The following is a 20,396-nucleotide window of genomic DNA, read 5'->3' on the forward strand; positions in this document are numbered from 1 at the left end:
GAACAGGAGGACAGATATCTTTCCGTAGCGTGAATGTTATGTGAATTGATTTGCTTTCATTTACTTTTAATCTCCACGGGTTAAACCTATTCTGAAGGTGATTATCTATGTCATTTTGTAGTGTTTTCGATGCTGTTGTTGCTTCTGAGTGTACAGTTAAGATTGCTGTATCATCTGCATATGTGGCTGTTAATATATTTGTAGATTTTGGTAGATCTAAGGTGTACAAAAGATATAGTGTTGGGCCTAGAACACTGCCCTGTGGTACTCCTGCTTTTATTAACTGGCGTTTTGATTTATTCTTATTTATCTTTACTTGAAATGTTCTGTTTTGTAAGTATGACTGTAGTATTTCGTAGTAGCAAACAGGAAAAAAAGTCTGAGCTTATGTAGTAGTCCTTCATGCCAAATCCTGTCAAAAGCCTGGGCGACATCCAGGAATATACCAGCGCAGTATTGTTTATCTTCAATGGAATTCCTCGTAAAAAATACTATACGGTTCACCTGCTCGATCGTGGAGTGGTTACACCTAAAACCGAATTGATAATCGGGGATAAGTTTACTGTTGAATATTATTGGGTTGATTCTAGCTAGTATTAATTTTTCAAAAATTGTTTAAAGTACAGATAAAAGGCTAATTGGTCTATATAACGTTACTATTTCTGGTTCTTTTCCGGATTTAAATATTAAGATAATCTCTGATACTCTTTCCACTGGGAAGGAAATTAGCAGAAACGTAAGTATGCATTAAAAACAATCGTTAAGTATCTTATCGCAATTTTAGGTAACATTTTGATCATTTTTCCTGTGATATTGTCAAATCCGGGAGTATATATGTCCTGTCATTCATACTGTCTTGAACATCGGTCTCTTTTAGAAAGATTTCTTCTTCCTGTTCGGTAATTATTCTATGGTGTAGGTGGAATAATTCACTAAGATGATTTGCGAAGGTCTCAGCTTTTTCCTCATCCGATCTTGCCAATTTACCATCTGGCTTTCGGATAGGCGATATGAACGTAGTTGGTCTTTTAAATCATTTTATAGCTTTCCATAGTTGAGTAATCTGTTGATCCTGTTGGACTTAGTGTTTTAAGATAGTCTGTGTCTGTGTGATTGTTTGTTCTTGTAACATTTTCTTTAGATGTTTGCTTGCTTTATTTAGTTTAGGTTTGTCTTGACTTGATCTGGTTATCTGATATATTTTTCTAGTGATGTTTTCTTTAATCTTTTCGGCTATTCTAGTAGACGTCATTTGTTGTGTACTGTTTCTGTTTAGTATCGTAAAACAATCGTTAATAGTTTCAGTTAGAAGGACGTTGAGTGAATTAACACTGCTTTCTATATTAGCTGTTGTTTTGAGAGGGACATCGCACATAATGCGTTTCTCTATGGTAAGAGCATACTTTTTCCAGTCGACTTTGTGATTGTATACATTGTTGAATACTTGGTGGTGGAGGGTAATCAATACTGGCGAATTATCCGATGATAAATCTAAGCATGATGACACTTTATAATAATTCTTGTTTGAACCTTTTACTATAGCAAAATCAATCTAATCCAGAAGCTTGTTTGTATCTGTAGGCCAGTATGTTGGTTCTCTAGTCGATATCGGAGTGTAGTTATTTTTTTGGAGTATTTCATAGAGTACTCTACCTCTGTATTTTTGAGTTGCTGATCTTGATCCTCACCACGGATGTTTTGTATTATAATCTGCTCCTGCCATGAAGCGATTTCCTAGTGTTTTAAAAAAGTCAGTCCAATTTTCTTTTGTGATTGGGAGACTAGTAATAAAAATGGTTATTTTCAACATCAACCGAGAAAATAAAATTAAAAATTTTATTATTTTGGCGAAATCGGTTATAGCAAGGAGCGGTGGCATTTTCATGAGGTGTTTTTAACCAGTTATTTGAGCAATTAGATCGAATAACTGGTCAAAAAAATATTCATCAATCTACTGAAATAACTACTGAAATAACAATATATATATATATATATGGGTAATTCTTGGCTATTTCGATTGACTTGTAACCCTTAGGTTACGGATTTTTTTTTCATTTGGCACAATTGTTGTACACATAAAACTGAGATTTTTCCCAAATTTTGGAGACGATACATTAATTATATCAAAAGTTATTAACAATTTAAGAAAAATGATAAAAAATTTTCAAACGGCTATATTTTAAAAACTAATAAAGATATCGAAGTCGGATTTTTTTCAAAATACTTATAATGCCTTAAAATTTCGAAATAATTACAACAATAAACAATAAAAATTTTTTTTCGAAAGTTATTAACTTTTTGTTTAAACAATTGCTAATATCTCAAAAAGTATATTTTTTTTTTGAAAAATTCTTGCTCCTACGTATTCCTGAGGATTTTTGCTATCGAAATCAATCATAAAATTCAAGGGCCCGACATATCGGAAAGCGTAGCCCTAATCAAAAGAAGACGCCTCGGCGTAAGGCTGCGGTAGCGCTCCAGCGGACTCACGGTCGAAAGGTACTTTAGCTTTAATCTAAAAAACTAATAAAGATACCGAATCGGATATTTCCCAAATTACTTATAATACCTTGAACTTTCGAAATAATTACAACAATAAACAATAAAAAATTTTTTTCGAAAGTTATTAACTTTTTGTTTAAACAATTGCTAATATCTCAAAAAGTATATTTTTTTTTTGAAAAATTCTTGCTCCTACGTATTCCTGAGCATTTTTGCTATCGAAATCAATCATAAAATTCAAGGGCCCGACATATCGGAAAGCGTAGCCCTAATCAAAAGAAGATGCCTCGGTGTCCGGTCGCTTTCGACCGTGAGTCCGCTGGAGCGCTACCGCAGCCTAACGCCGAGTTCTTCAATTCATTCTACCCAAAGATTTTTTTTATTTTGTTTCAGAATAAGTTCATGATTCTCCTTCAGATGGTCATTTCAATATAAATAAAACCTTAGATCAAATTCGTAGGAGAATTTATTGAGATTTCTGCAAAAATGATGTTGAAAATTGGTGTAAATCTTGCTCCATTTGTATTGCCAGAAAAGGTTCATCTGATAAAGGCCACAATCAGATGAAAATTTCTAATGTAGGATCACCATTTGAAAGACTTCAAATGGATATTTTAGACCCTTTTCTAATTTCTACTTTAGGATATACGTATCAGAGAGTTATAATTGATTGTTTTACAAAATGGGTAGAAGCCTATCTTCTTTGTAATGTACGAACAAAAATTATTGTAGAAATATTTGTTTGTGAAGTTGTGTGTCGATACGGAGTTCCTATAGAAATGCTTACTCTTCTCACAGTTTTTTTTGAGCTGTGGTTTTTTTAGTGATTATAACCATATATACTCGTATAGCGATAAGGTTGCTGATTGATCATTTCGCTCCTCCACGCACCTCCCTGCTTTCCGATGGCGATTCAATGCTTCTCCCCTTTCTTTTCAAATGCTCTTTCTCTATAACATGATAATCATAAATGATAATACGTTTTGCTAGTATTAAGAAATTATTCTTTACAATTATAAATAATAATTCATTATTTATTATTGTTTTCTACACTGTCTATACTTTTTCATTTCAAATGAACATGATATCTTTTTTATAGGTTTTTGCTCAGAATCTTTATGCTATCAAAATGAATGATGTTTTGACAGATGGAGACAATAAAATCAAGTAAGTACATTTCATATATATTAACATAATACAGTTTGAGCTCTACCAAAAAATTTTCTGAACTATGTATTATAATGGAGTATTAGACAAGAATTATTGCAATATTAATCAACCGTCTCATTTCGAGGGGATCGATTGGTGAGAAGAAAACAACTCATTTTAAATCTCTCTTATAATATCTTTGATATAATCTCTTATCTTTACCTTGTTAGTAGTTATATTATCCCGGCTCACTGGTCAAGAAGGATAGTGACAGAAGTTTGAAGAAAGTATACGAGGGAGACTCTCTTTCTATGCATTTTTTTCATGCTTCTATAAATTTTTCTCGAAAACTATTGACTTTGATATATACTTTTTAAGAACGAAAATTTTTCAGAATCAGTCAAAGAATATGCTTAAATCTTTTGAGATATTTTTGAAGACTTTTATAAAATATGAATTTTATAAAAAATATATAAGAATAAGAAATACATTTTTATATTGTAAAAAAATTTAAGAATATTCTTTGATCGATTTGAAAACGTTTTTATTTTTATGAAGTTTTTAACAATAGTCATACCTTTACAAAAAACATTGATGAATTTAAAGAAAAAAATTTCCCATTTTCGACGTCATTTGCTTTAAACAAAAATATTTAAAAATAATATCATGCTAAAAATGTTTATTCTAGATGTTATGAAACCTTTTTTACCAGTTTTGAAAAAAGAAAAACAAAATATGACTAAAATTTCTTTTTTCATCAAATAATCACGTTTTTTTGTTTTCTTTTTCAATTTTTCAATTCTAAAAATCATTTTCTGGACCTGTAACCATTTTCAATCAAAAATATCAGAGACAATGGTTTCGGAATTTTTTTCAATTCAACTATTGACATAATATTACGTAAAAATTGGACAACGAAAAATGTCCGTTCAGGTGCTAATGGGTTAATTTGAATCATATCAAATAATTTTAAACAATACTTGTTATAAAAATTAATTCATTAATTTAATAGAATTTTATTAAATCATATTTTATAGATTTTAAAAGATTTTTAAAGGAAAATTTCTCAATAGCATTTAACTGAACAGTTTTTTATTTATTTTAATGTGTAGTGAATAAGAACCATAACAAATCGTATTTAATGTAATCGTAATTCTATGGATTCTAATAATTATTTCAAGAATAATTTTCCAATAGTATTTAATCGAACAGTTTTCATTTTAAAATAGAGTGCATGGCAGCCATAGCTAATCGTATGTAATGTAACCGTTTTCTATGATTTCTAAAGATTGTTTCAAAATTAATTCACCATTTATATTTAATCAAATAGCATTTTATTGATTTTAATATAAGTTAATAATATTATACGATATAAAAATTTTGCCCGAAATCTAACATACAATCGAAGATTAAATTCCGAAAAGGAAACAAGAATTAGACAAATAAAATATGCAATCGTAAATAATAAAATTAGTAATAATTAAATTATTTACTAGTATACAATGACATATTCTTACACACAGCTCTACTGAAACCTTCGAAGATTTGTTATTCACAAGGACGGTACCTCAACCCAAACCCAAACTCACCGATTTTGAAAATTCTTGTACATGTTGTAGGACATTAAAGTGCCTAAAGTGATTAAAGTGATTCGTGTTTTTTTTTATCGGTGGAAAAACACATTTAAGGAGTGAAATTCACCCTCAAGTTTTAGCCCTAAAAAGAGTATTTTTTAAATAACTTTTCTTCTAGTCAAAATGTTTTTGAAAAACGAAGTGGGGAATAATCTTTATGAAAAATAAAACAAATTCTGGTGTGTTTGGCTTTTGGTAGTTACAACACATATTCTGTATATACGAAAAAGTAAAAAATCGACATTATTTTCTGCAGTAAAAATTCAAAAATAGTGCAATTACAACCGAATGTTTTTCTGCATTTTTAGAAAATAAATTTAAAAAAATATAAATATTTTTCAATAGTATAATCACCCTCATCAATGAAAGTTAGTACTTTGAATATTAAAATAGTATAAAAGTGAATTTTTCAATTGTGACGGGGCCTTGCCCGGCTCTATCTGGCTTGCTCTCTCTCACCCCCCCTCTCTCTCCCTCCCACGACTTACTTCTTTACTGTGGCAATGGCAAGCGTAATGGAAGTCAAGAACCATTACCGATCAGGAGCCAATTGCGAGCGGCAAGAGAGAAATAAGAAAGTCGATACGTCCTATCAAACGAACTAACAAGCACGAGCGGCCCGCGGTGATCTGCTCGCTAGAGCGAAGCAGCCAGCGTTACTCGAACCAACAAGCGCACGGTGGGGGGAGAGAGAACACGCACATCATTCGTGAGGGCCGAGAAGGCGCACACAAGAGTGAGTGCCGTCACCACCGTACTATACATCGCCACTACAAAAGCAGCGAAAGGCAACGACAGCGTCGAGCACTAACAAACAGAAGAGCGAAGCCTAACCATCACCACCAAGGGTCTACTATTGCCACTGCCTTCTGTCTGCCGTTAACTTACTGAGCCATATCGACACCAGCTTCAGCCACAGTCTCTGTCAGGTCAGGTCGTCTCTCTCTCTCTCTCTCTATCTCGGTACGTATAACATCTAATTGCCAAGTACTCCGATAATCTATTAGTTTTATCCGAATTTTTTCATCTCCGTAGAGTTGAGCTTTTTAAGGCAGCTTCCTTCAGTTGGCTATCAAACTCACATCATAAAATTTTGCAATTTAGCAATATTTATTTGGCCGCTGAAGGATTTTGCTGCCGTGAGTGCATATGAGGCATTTCACGTCAAGTCTCCCAGCGCGGCGCGCGGGCGCTCAAATACGGCAACTCGTATTTCCACTACGTAAACTTATCTTTGAAAAATAGTTTATAAGCATTTTCTATGTATTTTTTCCTCAGCTTTTCAATGGTGCGGTTAGTTTTTCCATATTTTTTCATTTACACCGTTAAATTTATAATTGTTTATAGCAAATTGATATATCTGAAAAAGTATATTTTTAATATTTTTTTTTATTGTTTCAATCGAAAGCTGAGCATTTTTTACATAGAAAAACATCTTTTCCAGGAAGTGCTCAAGTTTTATATTTGCAAAATAGAACGTGAAAGAGTCGTCGCAACGCCGCGACGGCGCGCGATCCGGTACACCCGGGCTGTTTCTTTATTGATTTCTTTTTTGGTCACTAGGTGCTGTATTCGTTAAAATTGTTTATCTGTATTTCAATTTCCACGGCAAATTCAAATAAGTGCGACGACTAATTCGATACCTATTCGACATTTAAATCATCTGCACCTATTTACTTGTTTTTTCATCTGCTAATTGTAGCAACTATAATGGTTTCAGCGTAGAAATTAAAATGCATAAATCCTTTGAATAAAATCAATCATTCCTCAAGCAAAGATTTATTTGATTTCCCAAACGCTTTAAGATGTAAATATCCCCAAGTATCAGAGCAAGCAAAAATCTGTGCCAACTGTCGACGGCAGACCGCAACCGGATTTATCTCCATCTAATGCTAAAATAGCTAAAGTAGACTGTGATAATGAATATCACTTAGCAGGTGTGGCAGTTCTTGAACAAATAAAGAAAAAATTTTCAGAGTCAACAATTAAACAGGACCGAATACAATTACTTACTCTTGCTCCTGAATTTTAGGGACGCGCGGATTTGATAAGAGAGCTTGGTTGTAGTGAGTGGGAAGCTCGAAGTGCGAAAGAGTTAGTTGATAAGAAAAGAATTTTTTCATTACCTGAGAAGAAAAGCAGTAAAGCACTTACAGCTGAAACAGTGAATTTAGTTAAATAGTTTTATGAGAAAGACAATGTTAGTCGGATTATGCCGGGTATAAAAGATTATATATCTGTCAAACAAGAGAATGGCAAAAGAGAACATGTTACGAAAAGATTACTGTTAGGTAATCTCAATGAACTTTTTGCTTTATTTCAAAAGGAAAATGAAAATGTCAAGATAGGAATTACTAAATTTACTCAATTAATACCATTGCATTGTGTTTTAGATGGAAGTAGTGGTACACATAACGTATGCGTATGTGTACATCATGAAAATGTTAAACTCATGCTCGCTGCTTTAGATCTAGAGAATTTAACAAACAGTACTAAATTTCCTCTTAAAAACTACCACGACTGCATTAAAGCACTTGTGTGTAGAAACGCAAATGAAAAATGCTATCTAACTAAATGTTTAGACTGCCCTAATATGTCTAAATTGAGAAAACATTTGTTTGAATGTTTTGAAAAAAATAATATTTACGAAATACAATATGAATCTTGGTTCCAAACTGATCGATGTACAATAGCTTCGAAAACTGTTCATGTGCATGAATTCATGGAGACACTAAGCGATAAATTAATGAAGTTAAAAACTCATGATTACTTCGCTAAGAAGCAATCACTTTTCATGAATGACTTGAAGAAAAATCTGTTAGAGGGAGAATTTCTTGTTTGCTGTGATTTCGCAGAAAATTATGCGTTTGTAATACAAAATTCAACGCAGTCTTTCCATTGGAATAACAACCAAGCAACAGTTTTTACAGTGGTGATTTATTACAATCAAAGTAATGAGCTTAAGCATGTAAGCATTGCTATCATTTCCGATAATTTAAACCATGATACTCTTTCAGTTTATGAGTATCAAAAAATTATAATAATGCATCTTAAAGCTAGTTTCTCTACAGTCAAGAAAATTTATTATTTTACAGATGGAGCAGGTCAACATTTTAAAAATAAAAAGAATTTTTACAATCTTCTTTTTCACGAGAGAGATTTTGGTATTCCAGCTGAATGGCATTTTTATGCCACCGTGCATGGTAAAGGTGCGTGCGATGGTATAGGTGCGAATATAAAAAGAGGTGCAAAACGGGCAAGTCTACAACTTTCTTCCAATAGTCGAATTTTGACTCCGGAAAACCTTTACAACTGGGCTAAAAATTATTGTAAAGAGACGAAAGTTTTTTATAGTAGTAACGAAACTTATGAACAAACTGTCTTGGACTTGAAAACAAGACTAGATCAGGCTAAAATGATACCAGGAACTTTACAATTTCATGCCATTATTCCAATAGATGAAACTAAATTAATGCTGAAAAATACATCTAGTTCTGAATATCAAATATTTCCAAAAGAGAAAAAAAAACGAATTTCTACAGTGAAAGTATCAACTGAAGCAAAAAAAAACCAACTAACGTAAAAAAAGTGCTCGGTAAAGTAAAGTAGAAAAAAAAGCCAATTAAAGTAAAAAAAAGCCAAGTCAAGCAACAAAGAGTCAATTAAGAGAAAGTAAAAACCAAATAAGAAAATAGATAAAAACAATATAAATTAAGAGTAAAAGGTAAAAGTCGAATGTTGAATAGGTCACAAGACAGACCGAGCCAAGTCGGCGAACCCGATCGCGCGGCGTTGCGTCTACTCTTTCACGTTCTATTTCGCAAAAATATAAAACTTGAGCATTTCCTGGAAAAGATATTTTTCTATGAAAAAAATGCTCAGCTTTCGATTGAAACAATAAAAAAAAATATTAAAAATATACTTTTTGAGATATATCAATTTGTTATAAACAATTATAAATTTAACGGTGTAAATGAAAAAAATATGGAAAAACTAACCGCACCATCGGAAAGCTGAGGAAAAAATACATAGAAAATGCTTATAAACTATTTTTCAAAGATAAGTTTACGTGGTGGAAATACGAGTTGAAGTTATAGGAAATTTGCCGTATTTGAGCACCCGCGCGCCGCGCTGGGAGACTTGACGTGAAATGCCTCATATAGTGTTATATACACTCACTATTTAAAGTGCACAAAAATGTGCACTTCAAATAGTGTTTTATTTTGCCTGTTTGTTCGTCTGCATCTCAGTTTTACAGACGTATCAGTCAACTGAAACAGCGCAACAACACGAAATTGAAATAAATCAACAACTGGTCCACTACAACAACAACAACAAACAGCAATATTAATCTGCAAATAATCAATGGCATACAGCTGTAAGAACACTATTTTAGATTTTGATCAATTTTAAGCACAGTCATGCGGACGTTACCTATCATTTTATCGACCTCAGCTAATCGATCTTAGATCTAATTATATTGTTTTATCGCTGATGATAATTTATTAGCTGCACCTGCCTTCATTTTCACTTTTCTACTTTGTCGACATTCCATAACCGTGGTGCCAATTTAAAATTTCAACATGGCCTTTTGGCAATAAAATTTCACGTGTTTATTCCCTATGCATGCCAGGTCGAAACTGTGCAATGTGTAAGAAGTCTCTACGAAGATCTGACATTACCATCCTCTGTGCTCGCTGAAATGCGCCATGCGCCTGAGTTGTATTGACTCTGGTTTACAGTAGCACGTATCTGGTCTCTTCTTTTATTGTAAATTGCCTTTACCAGACTTTCCAACATCTACAGAGTACTCTGTCCAGTCATTTCAAGCTGTGCCCTTTAATACTCCCTCATCTCCTATGTCCTTTAAGGGCAAGAAGAGAACTGCCTCGCCCCACGAATCATTCGGAAAGAACTCAGCTATGTAATCTACAGACACCCTGCAATCCTTGGACCCTAGACGAGGATCGGTTCCATCGCCAGCTGTAACCTCAATTATCACCACTGCCTCACCCTCACCTGAAATGTCGAACATCGATATAGCACGCACGTCAAATTAGCAGAATACTGCTGCTCCTCTGCGGTTTGCACAATTTTATGCAATTCTTTGTGATGTACACAAGAACGTTCAGGCCTTTACACCTGTTAGATAGAGATGTGGGAGGATATTGACAAATTGAGAGCTGACAACGAGGTTCGAGATGTCTTGGCGACGAAGACTAATGAGGCGAAGATTCTAGTTTATGGTCTTCCGGTCGATTACAAGGGTACCCACTGCAATGCGGACAAATTTGTTTTATGGCCTCTGATATTTGGCCAGGGTTTCGACTTATCCAACGTTTATGCAGCTAAGGATTGGAGACCAAGTACATGCACATCATCTCCCCCGGGCACAAACACTGCTGGTCAGACTGTATCATCTCCGACATCCTCTCACAAATAGACTACGGCTTTCATTTATTCATCTGGTATCCCAACGATTTGTGGTATTATAATAAAACTATCTGCTCGCCTCCGTGGAAAAACTTCAGCCTAACTTTTTGGTTACCGAGGAGCTACATCGGACTATCTTAGACCTATCTAACCTAAGTCAGTCTTTTTCTCCAGCAGGCAAGAAAGACTAGTGAATATTTGGGCTATGTGAGACCCATGGTAAAAAATCTACATGTATATGTGTGGCGATCTCCTGATCCACCTATTTTCTCACTAGATGATAGCGGCCGACCGCAAGCGGCAGGAATGTCGCTCTGTGAATATATAAGCCCGCATAGTAGCTCAACCATTCCGAGCGTATGAGGCAGGTGTTATCGACCGTTAAACCTCACTGACGAGTCCAGCCAAGATAACACCGAGACGAAATGCTACTGCCTTATCGACCACGTTCTTCCTTCCCACTTTACGAGTGTGAGCCATGGCTAGCTCGCTCTCATGTAACCTTTTTCTCGATCTCTCGTTCTACTTTACGACAGCTCGCGACGAACGAAAATGACCATTCGACATTCATCGAAGCGAATTACGCTTAATGTCTTTCTATCATTCTCGCATAGCCAAATATGTGCGCAAATCCTTAAGATCTAAATTAATCCCGATCCTTGCAGCTGACGATCTGTTTGTACTGCCTTCAGTGAGACCTCCTATTAGATGGAAGAGAGAAACTCCTACTCATAAGGATATGATCTCGGTCAGATGCTCCTCTGCGGTACTTGTTATGCAGCAGGTTCTTATGGAGTCTCAACAACATCAATCGTTTGATCTCAGTTCGAGCTCAATCTCTACATTTGATTCCAGAATTGATCATATATAAAAATATACTTTAACATAAAAATCAATTAGTCAATCAACTCTGGTCACCACCACATTCAATATAGCTCATTCAAATATAAGTTACCATATTCCACTGCTCACTTTACCTTACTCAAAGTACGCTGCCAAGAAAAGAACTATGATGTTTTTGCTGTCATCGAAACTTTCTTAGTAAAGAATCAGCCAGATTTACATCTCAAGCTATGACGTTATAATTTTCATCGACATGATCGCGAGAGCAAGGAAAGTGGTGGTGTCGTCTTCTATTTTAGAGACTTTTATGATGTCTAGATATTATTATTATTATTATTAGATATTAAGATGCCTTATTTAACCTCACATTTTCTAACACACCCGAATCATAATAATCAAGATTAAAGAAAACTTGTTTGAGCATCTCATTGCAGTAGTACATTATCGTTCATCTGAAACATCACCAACCTTTTTCTTCAATGCATTGGCTACATTTTTACCATTTTATAACAAGGTAAATCTTACTGAGAATTTTAATGCTGACTTTTTATCTATTTCTTTTTATGAAGCTAAAAATCTTCGTGAGTTGATTGACATACAAATGCCATGAGGGTCATATCCATTGAGCCGACTCATCACATCATTGATAAGAATTCACCATCTCATAGTACTCTGGATCTCTTTATCTTCAAGCATGATATGGATTCTTCAGTTTTTAGCAAATCTAATGCTCCATTTATAGCCTACCATGACCTTATTGAGCTATCACTGAATTACAATGTCCAATGTCCGCCAAGAAAGACCTTCCAGACTTGTCAAATGGACAAAATATCTCCAATAGTATTTGAAACTTACCTTGATGCGGTTCTACAAACGTATCATAACATTATTAAATAGATTAATAGAAATACATCTGTTTCGTCCCAACACAATACGAAGCTTAATTCAGCAGAACGAGTCTTTACAATAACTTTAACAATAGCTTATGATTCTCTTGCACCTCTCAGAACTAACCACATCTTTTCACGTCGTGAGCCATGAATTACGGCCCATTTTCAGGCCATGATAAACCGGAAAAATGCTCTTTACTCTTCTACAAAGCTTTCTGGTGACTCTTTTGAATTTTTCTGGTACAAGCACCTCAGATCTAAAATGTCTAATGACCTTGATACTGTCAAGAATACTTATATTATGGAGGAACTGAGAAATATCAACGACGCCAAATCGAAATGACAAGAACTTCATACAATGTGTTTCACCAGATGACCCTACTCATCGCCTCTGTTATTCTTTACAACTGATGTGCTATGAATGCATCCACAGTTAATCGAGCACAACCTTCAACTCAACAAGACTTTGAAGTTATCTTGGTCTCACCTCGAACTGTTAGTCAAAGACGAGCAGCTTTTAGCCTTGAGCTTGTTTTTGATGCTCAGGTTCAAGCTACGTTTCGAAACTCCACATCAAAAGTCAATGGATCTGATGGTCTATCAGTCAGCATGCTAAAGCTGGCATTTTGGATCCGCTTATCAGATTTCACCTCACTGTTCGATGCTTCTGTCCACTCATCTACCTTTCCAATCAGCTAGAAGGAAACTCTATTTCGCCCTCTATCAAAAACAAAAATCCCCATAATTCCCTCTGATACAAGACCAATTGCTCAACTCTACAAGATCTACAAAATTATGGAACGACTCGTAAGCCCGCTGTTGATAAAATATTTGGAAGAGCATAACGTCTTAGATGATTACCAGACTCGCTTCCGAAAGGGATATAATACTCAAATAACCCGACCCTTCTATGCCTGATGGCTGATAGGAGGCGGGCAATTGATCGGCGAAAACTCATTATTTTACTGTTATTTAGTTTCTCTAAAGCCTTCGATACGATTCCACATGGTTTAGTAATTAGAAAGGTCAAAGAACTCAACATCTACGACTCGTCACTTAGATGATTCTTCGATTATCTCTCGGATCATATCCAGGCAGTGATTAATGAGGGTGGTAAAATCTCGAGCTGGTTGAGTGTTGCTGCGGGTGTCCGTCAAGGCAGTGTTTTGATTCTTTTGCTTTTCGCAGTCTACATAAATGACTTACCGAGGATTGTCAGTTTTATAAAACATATAATATATGCAGATGATACATAGATATATGTGCACTATTTATTTGAGGACTTCCATGACGCTCTACTGGAAGCACAGAGGATACCTCGGTGGTTGCCGACTAGGCCTCAGAAAATGGCTTTGAACTAAATACTTCAAAGATCAAGATATTCTCGGAAGTGAGGCCTACATCAGCATGATCTATTTCATCACCCAACCCAATGTCTACATCAATAGTGTTTCACTCAGCTATTCGAACTCCGACAAAATCTGGGCGTCACATTGTCTCGTATACTTCAGTGGAAGGAATACATCACAGAAGTTATCAGAAAGGTCTATGAATCACTGGGATCCTTGAAATTTTAGTCATTGTCTATGACCGTGAGGAGAGAGCTGGTTCAATCCCTTGTCTTTCCTCACTTTGACTATGCTGCATTAGTTTATACGAGACTGAATAAGGCAAGAGCAGCAGACTTTCAGGTTGCCTAGAATACTTGCTTCAGCTTTGTCGTTGGTAAGATCCTCCATAACCCCATGAGAGATATCACTATTCATGTCACATTTCACGAGGTTAAGTTGAGATGGCTAGCGCTCAAACCTTCTGAGATTTAAGATTTTTGACATTACTTGATATTGTCATTATTTTAAACGTGCGTTTTGTTTTGTTAATGCTCAAGTCTTTCATCTTATGATATTAACTATAGTTAAAAACTTTAGTCTACGTTTATTATATTTTTATTGTAAATTTATTTTTTACCTTGTTTTCTTGCTTTTTATATTATCTTTTAGTCATAATCTTTAATGAGGTGCTGGTCTCTCCAGAACTCACATCTTAATTCTAGTCTGATACGTATTATTAATCTTTACTTGCTGTGAGCCAAACTTTTTTTACATCTTGTATTGCTGTACCTACTTTTCAGGGTTCTACCCTAGAAGTGTAACAAATTTCAATTAAATCAAATCAAATCTCTCTCTCTTTCTCTTTCTCTCTCTTTCCTTGTATTCGAAAGTGCGTGATACGACGACGAAGTGTTCGCAATTATCTTGGTTGGGCCCATTCTCGCCATTGCAATGAAGCAAACACGCTTCGCGTACCTCGCGTTAATAAATAGTTATGCGACACCCAGGTACGGGTTCATTGCATGGATCGTAGAAGAATTTAGCGTAATTATTTTCATGCCCGCGTCTATAGTGTTACATAGTATTCCTTGTGGGGAAAAGGTAACGTTAGTAAGGCGGATCGAGAGAAATAAAAGCGCATTTGTTCGCGTTTTGAATTTGAAAAATTCTGAGAGGACAAAGGCTAGGTTGGAAAGTGCATATTCAGAGTTGTGCGAAGGTTGAGTAGCGTAAACTCGTGCTCGTTATTGTGCATTGCGAACGTTCGAGTTACACGAGTTAGTAACCCGAGCTGTTTGTTTACTTCTGCGCTTGGCTAGCTGTACCCATGAAACGAGGCAAGCAAAGGACCGCGCAGCGCAAACCACATTTCGAGTGTGAGTGTGAGTGAATGGAATTTTTTATTTATCATAGCAAGCATCACCACTTACTGTTGTCGCTATGCTTGGACCTAGACGAGTACGTGTTTAGACTAGTGTTCCGAAGATTATTATTCTTCTTTAATTGTTTTGTTGTGAGACACGAAGCCGAGTCGAGTAGTGTCATTGCTGAGGGGATTACCGCTAAGAAAGTTTACATGATCTTGCCTAAGAGCACAACTAATGTGCATGTCGTAAAATTGGATCATATCGTTTATTATTTGATTTGAAAGAGGAAATCGTACGACACGCATGCAAACACTTGGCGTAAATCCACCGAGGTTACCTTACATATGAAGAACTTGCGTCAAGTTGCCACTTTCTCGAATAGGGCTATTATAGAAACTGACCAGAAGTACGTAAAAGCCGCACGTGGGTAATGGTTGGAACTGTTTATTATGTCGGAACAGTCCGTTGCGTACTGTAAGGTTATGTTATATTAGGGTAGGTGTGGATCACGGATCTTACCTGTGGCATGCAGTAGGTTCGAGTCATTCGCGTCGAGAGATTTTGTAGGGAGCATGGCGCGGAGATTGCATGCGAGGTATTGACGTTGCGATGCATAAGATCTTATAAAATCGGAGCGTACGAGCCCTTAAGCGTCGAATTAAGACTATTCCAGCGACTGAATTCATGACTCTCTTAAAAAGGGGTCATTTGAATGTTATTAACACGTACGAAGAATTACAGAACCGCATACTATGGCACATAATCGCGCGCATGCGACCGAAGCTGAATCCACCGCTGTCTCCTTTTGCGTCAAACTTTGTACCGGGTCCGCCCGAAGACATTCTTTATGACAAGTCGTGGAAAATCTTAATGACCGAGGCACTGAGCGGTGACGAGGTCGAGAGCTAGTCGAGCAGAAGCTACACCGAGGCGATACGATAAGCGAGATATCCTCGAACCACGTCTAGTTGGAGGGCGTGGCACCGGAGAAACCGCGAGACTTAGTAAGATTCGAAAAGGTCATGGCGAAAGAGCCCAGGCAAATGAGAGCAGAGAACGCGGGTGGACGGTAAAACCTCGGTCACGGCGAGTTGGGCCGTGCCGTTGAGCGCGAAAAACAAAACATGACAGATGAAGGGCCGTATAGGGATGAAGTCGAGCAGACCGTGGATGCGCCGTCCTCGCGCTTCTTGAGCTCTCCAGTAAGGTCAGAATTAGTGGAGAGAGACGATGGACAAGTCGACTAGGTAACGATGGAGTTGCCGTGATGCTCCTTGAGACCGCCGGCACGGGTTGAGTTAATAGCAAATAGGTCGTCGTGTGAAAGTGAAGTCATCACCGTGGAAGCAAGTGTGCAGAAGAAGATGGCGGAGACACCCTCTGTTTTAGTGACGAAGGCAAGCTTGGGAATCTCCATCACTTGAGAAACGAGTGATTGCAGTAGTAAGTGCGAGTTTCGAAGATCATATGGTTTAGTTGGGTTGACTGCTGCATACGGTGGTAGATCTTAAGATAAACTTAGAAAAATCAGACTTCTTTTATACAGTCAAGTGGTATATCTCTACTATAGATTAGACAGTGAGGAAGGATTCATCCGATGATAAAGTACTCGGCAACGAAAAATATCGAGCAGGTACGTCGATTTTTGGGCATTGTTGGGTGTTACGCGCGATTCATCGAGAGCAAGGACGATATCAAGGTACCGTTCACAAAATTAATTAAAAGAATGAACCGTGGGTATGGCGCGAAAAGCAACAGGAGGCATTCGAGCGATTAAAGCGTGTACTCACACGAGCTCCTGCATTCGCATGGCCGGACTTTGAGCGAACGTTCTATCTGCACTGTGATGGTTCGTTGTACGCGGTGAAGCATGCTTGGTACAAATATTCGAGAACGACGGGTATCCGATTTGTTATGCGAGCACCACCGAGATCGAGTTTATAGCCGTTCGTTTTGCAGTTAAAAAGTTTAGACCATATATCGAGCGGTTTCATTCGTCGTGGTGACGGATCATAACATATTGACCCTGTTGCTAGGTAACCAAGACCTTTCTGTGATCAAGGTTAGTCCCGAGATTTGGGAAGATTGGCTGCAGCGGTTAAACGCTTTACGCAATCTAGTAGGAGGCATATCAAAAGCACTCAGGAATAGTAAAATAACTCTAACTTAAACAAACTCTACGCAATAAAAATAACATTATTTTATGAAATAATTATAAGTAGATTGTCATGGTACATACATTATTATTATAATTATTCAAAAGTTAATATTTGACTACTCGGGTTTAAAAAAGTTAAAATAACATAATAATAATTGAATTATTCACTTCTTTCTAACATTTTTAGTATAGCGACGGCCACGGAGTACTAAAAGTTGAAAAATGTATTCAAAATCATCGCATTATCTATTATCTACTCATTACATACTAATTTTTATAAATAAGCGTAGTTTTACCTGATAAAATTATTTTTTTTGATAATTCAGAAATTGGAGGATTCTATTTTTCTATTTCCTTTCTAAATACAAATATATATTCAAAACTGAACTATTTTTTCACTGCGAAAATTCATGTCAATTTTTTACCTATCAAAAATAGAATTTGCAAACCTCAAAAGTCAAACACCAGAATTTGTTACATTGTTTATAATGATTATTACCCACTTGGTTTTATTATACTAAAAATATTGAATAGGAGAATAGTTAGTTGAAAAAAACTGTTTTTGGGGGTGAATTTCGAGAGTGGATTCCACCCTTTAAATGTGTTTTTAGAGTATTTTCATTAAAATAATATCTACAAAGCAGTAAAAATTATATAACATGATAGACGCAAACATAGGAATAATTACGCTAAATTCTCCTACGAGCCGTACCCGAGTATTGCGGGACAAATTATTTGAACCGGGAAAGGTACAGGTGGCACATTCGCTCCACTACAATAACAATATTTGGCCTCGCTACGAAGCAGACAGGTTAAGTAATTCGATAAATAATTTGCTTTCAAACTATTATGTCGGTAAACGCAACATGTGCTCAGGTACTACATAGAGAAGATATAGTCTCTGGTGTAGTTTTTTATACATTTTTTCGGATAATAACTGGGATGTACGTTACCACTATCAAGAACCACATACTAGACAATCTAACTACTCTAAATTTCCGAACGCGCATGGTAAAATAAGAAAAGGATAACAGAAGAGAGAAAGACTAATTTTTAGACAATTATTATTTCTATTACTTACTTTTATTACTGAAATTGTAATGTACTACAACTCCTAGTTTACACACAGACAACGTGTTTAAAAATCACTGATTGAGGAGGCGAAGTAATGTGCAAAGACGAAGTATCGAAAAAACTGACCACTAGCAAGCAGGATCTTTTTAAACCCTTGGCGAATAAGTTTCCCACTTTACAATTTTGGAGATTCTGAGAAGGACCAATTCATTCTCTTGAGCGTAATTAGCTAGTAAATGTTAAAATGTTGCGCTTTCTAGGCTTTCTGTTAAATTTGGCCCATAATTGGTCGGGGCGGAATATTTCAAGATATATCGTATAGAGGCGACTTTATCCGAAAGTTTAGACCCTTTCTTCAGAGATGGCATCCTATATACTATTTTCATCTTGTTTATGATTGTATAATTTTCTTTTATATTATAATGACATGAGGTAAATATTATGCTGGACTTATATTAAATGGCCAGCGTAAACATCTCATTTAAATGTCGGTAGAGCTTATATGAAAAGGCAAACAATAAAGAGCTCAGGACCAAGATCGTGACAATAACAAATTAAATTGATAATTAATAACAATTGTTAATTTTATTAAATAGGTTTAAAGTTTAAGTGATCACGCTTACAAATTTTCAATACTACGATACAATTAATGATTCTAATTTAAACGGCAATCGGAATTATTATTTTCGTCAAAGGCCAGAGCGATTTTACTAAACTCTTTCTAATTAGCGATTGTTCTTATTAGAAAAAGTACGCCATACTTGTTTTTGGATATCATCATACAATAATCCGCCGTTTGTAGAGTAGTCCTCCAAATATTATAGCGAGATAGTTAAGTTCATCTCAATTTTATCTCAAAATCTGCGGTAGACTCGCAGGTTCAAGGTCGCTGTCGTAGTTGACAATTGCTAGTTATTGGTGTACACGTGTGCATGCTTGAAGTAGCCGGTAGATCTCTTCACGACCCTTACTGGAGAATCTTCCTGTACTTTCTTCGTCACACACCACACACTTGTTACCAATAGACTGTCTCCTTTTCTTCTGACTCTCACGCTAGGCTCTCCTTCCTTTTAAAACCTCTCGGAGGGGATTAAGGGGGACTCATAAGCGATCTTAGGCAGAAATTTGATTCGCAAGATGTCCATCTATAGGCGAGAGACCGCTCAATACCGATCAAGTGAGATATAAAATCTCATTGTTACATATGTTTCGGAAATTTGCCGTTACGAGTATCAGAGACTAAGATGCTCCGGATCTTTGTGATAATCCAACAGCAAATTTGTAAAATTCAAAAGATGAACCACTCTCCACAAACCACCGATCAACCATGTACATGATTTAAATACTGACACTGGAAACGCTTAAGACATAGTAATTTTATAGTTATTCCATCAGTCAATCAACAATCCATATCCGCTACAAGACCGCTGTTCGATGGCTGATACAATCCAGTCCAAGATGCACATTCAATCTGACATAGTCGAAGTCAGAGCACAAAGTTATAGAAGGCATAAACATTTACTTTTATTTTCCATTTGATAATGCAAAATCAAAAATACAATGACACTAGAAGAAAGCGCAGAAACAGCATATAACAATCGGATAATTAATTATTTGACCGATATAGACGCAGATTCGCGCGATTATAGGTGCTTTTAATCATCCCAGAGTTGACCGGATCTACCAGAACAAAAGCGTTTTCCCCGACAACCTCTGAAACACGGTATGGGCCTTCATAGAGGTGAAAAAATATATGCGTAACCTTGTTGAGTGCGTTTGATAAATGCCTGACTCTCAGCATCACTAAGTCATCCATTTTTATTTCTACCTTCGAAATCTTTTGCCCTTTTAATCGATGTTTAAAGCATCGCTCTATATTTTCGTGTGCTAATGTTATCATTAACCGATTATCAATAACAGGTTGAGATGGAAACCCAACAATCCTCATTATTTCATCTTGAACCGGCTTACCAACATGCAATTCTATGGGAGCATAACCAGTGGTAAAGTGTGTA

At 36.1% G+C, this 20,396-nt stretch overlaps 1 protein-coding gene across 1 annotated transcript in view; it reads left to right on the plus strand.

Annotated features, from left to right (window-relative positions):
- The window catches only part of LOC131673221 (nitric oxide synthase-like), a 1,857,253-nt gene extending 1,849,936 nt beyond the window's left edge, over positions 1-7,317 (plus strand). The window contains exons 13-15 of the mRNA XM_058951052.1: positions 3,602-3,669; positions 5,631-5,653; positions 7,091-7,317. Coding sequence (XP_058807035.1) covers positions 3,602-3,669; positions 5,631-5,653; positions 7,091-7,317 — 318 coding nt within the window. The remainder of the gene's footprint in view (positions 1-3,601; positions 3,670-5,630; positions 5,654-7,090) is intronic.
- Positions 7,318-20,396: the final 13,079 nt, after the last annotated feature.

This window comes from Phymastichus coffea, unplaced genomic scaffold, assembly GCF_024137745.1.
Source record: "Phymastichus coffea isolate CEN01 unplaced genomic scaffold, Cenicafe_Pcof_1.1 PCOF00013, whole genome shotgun sequence".
In the NCBI taxonomy this organism is placed as follows: Eukaryota; Metazoa; Arthropoda; class Insecta; order Hymenoptera; family Eulophidae; genus Phymastichus; species Phymastichus coffea.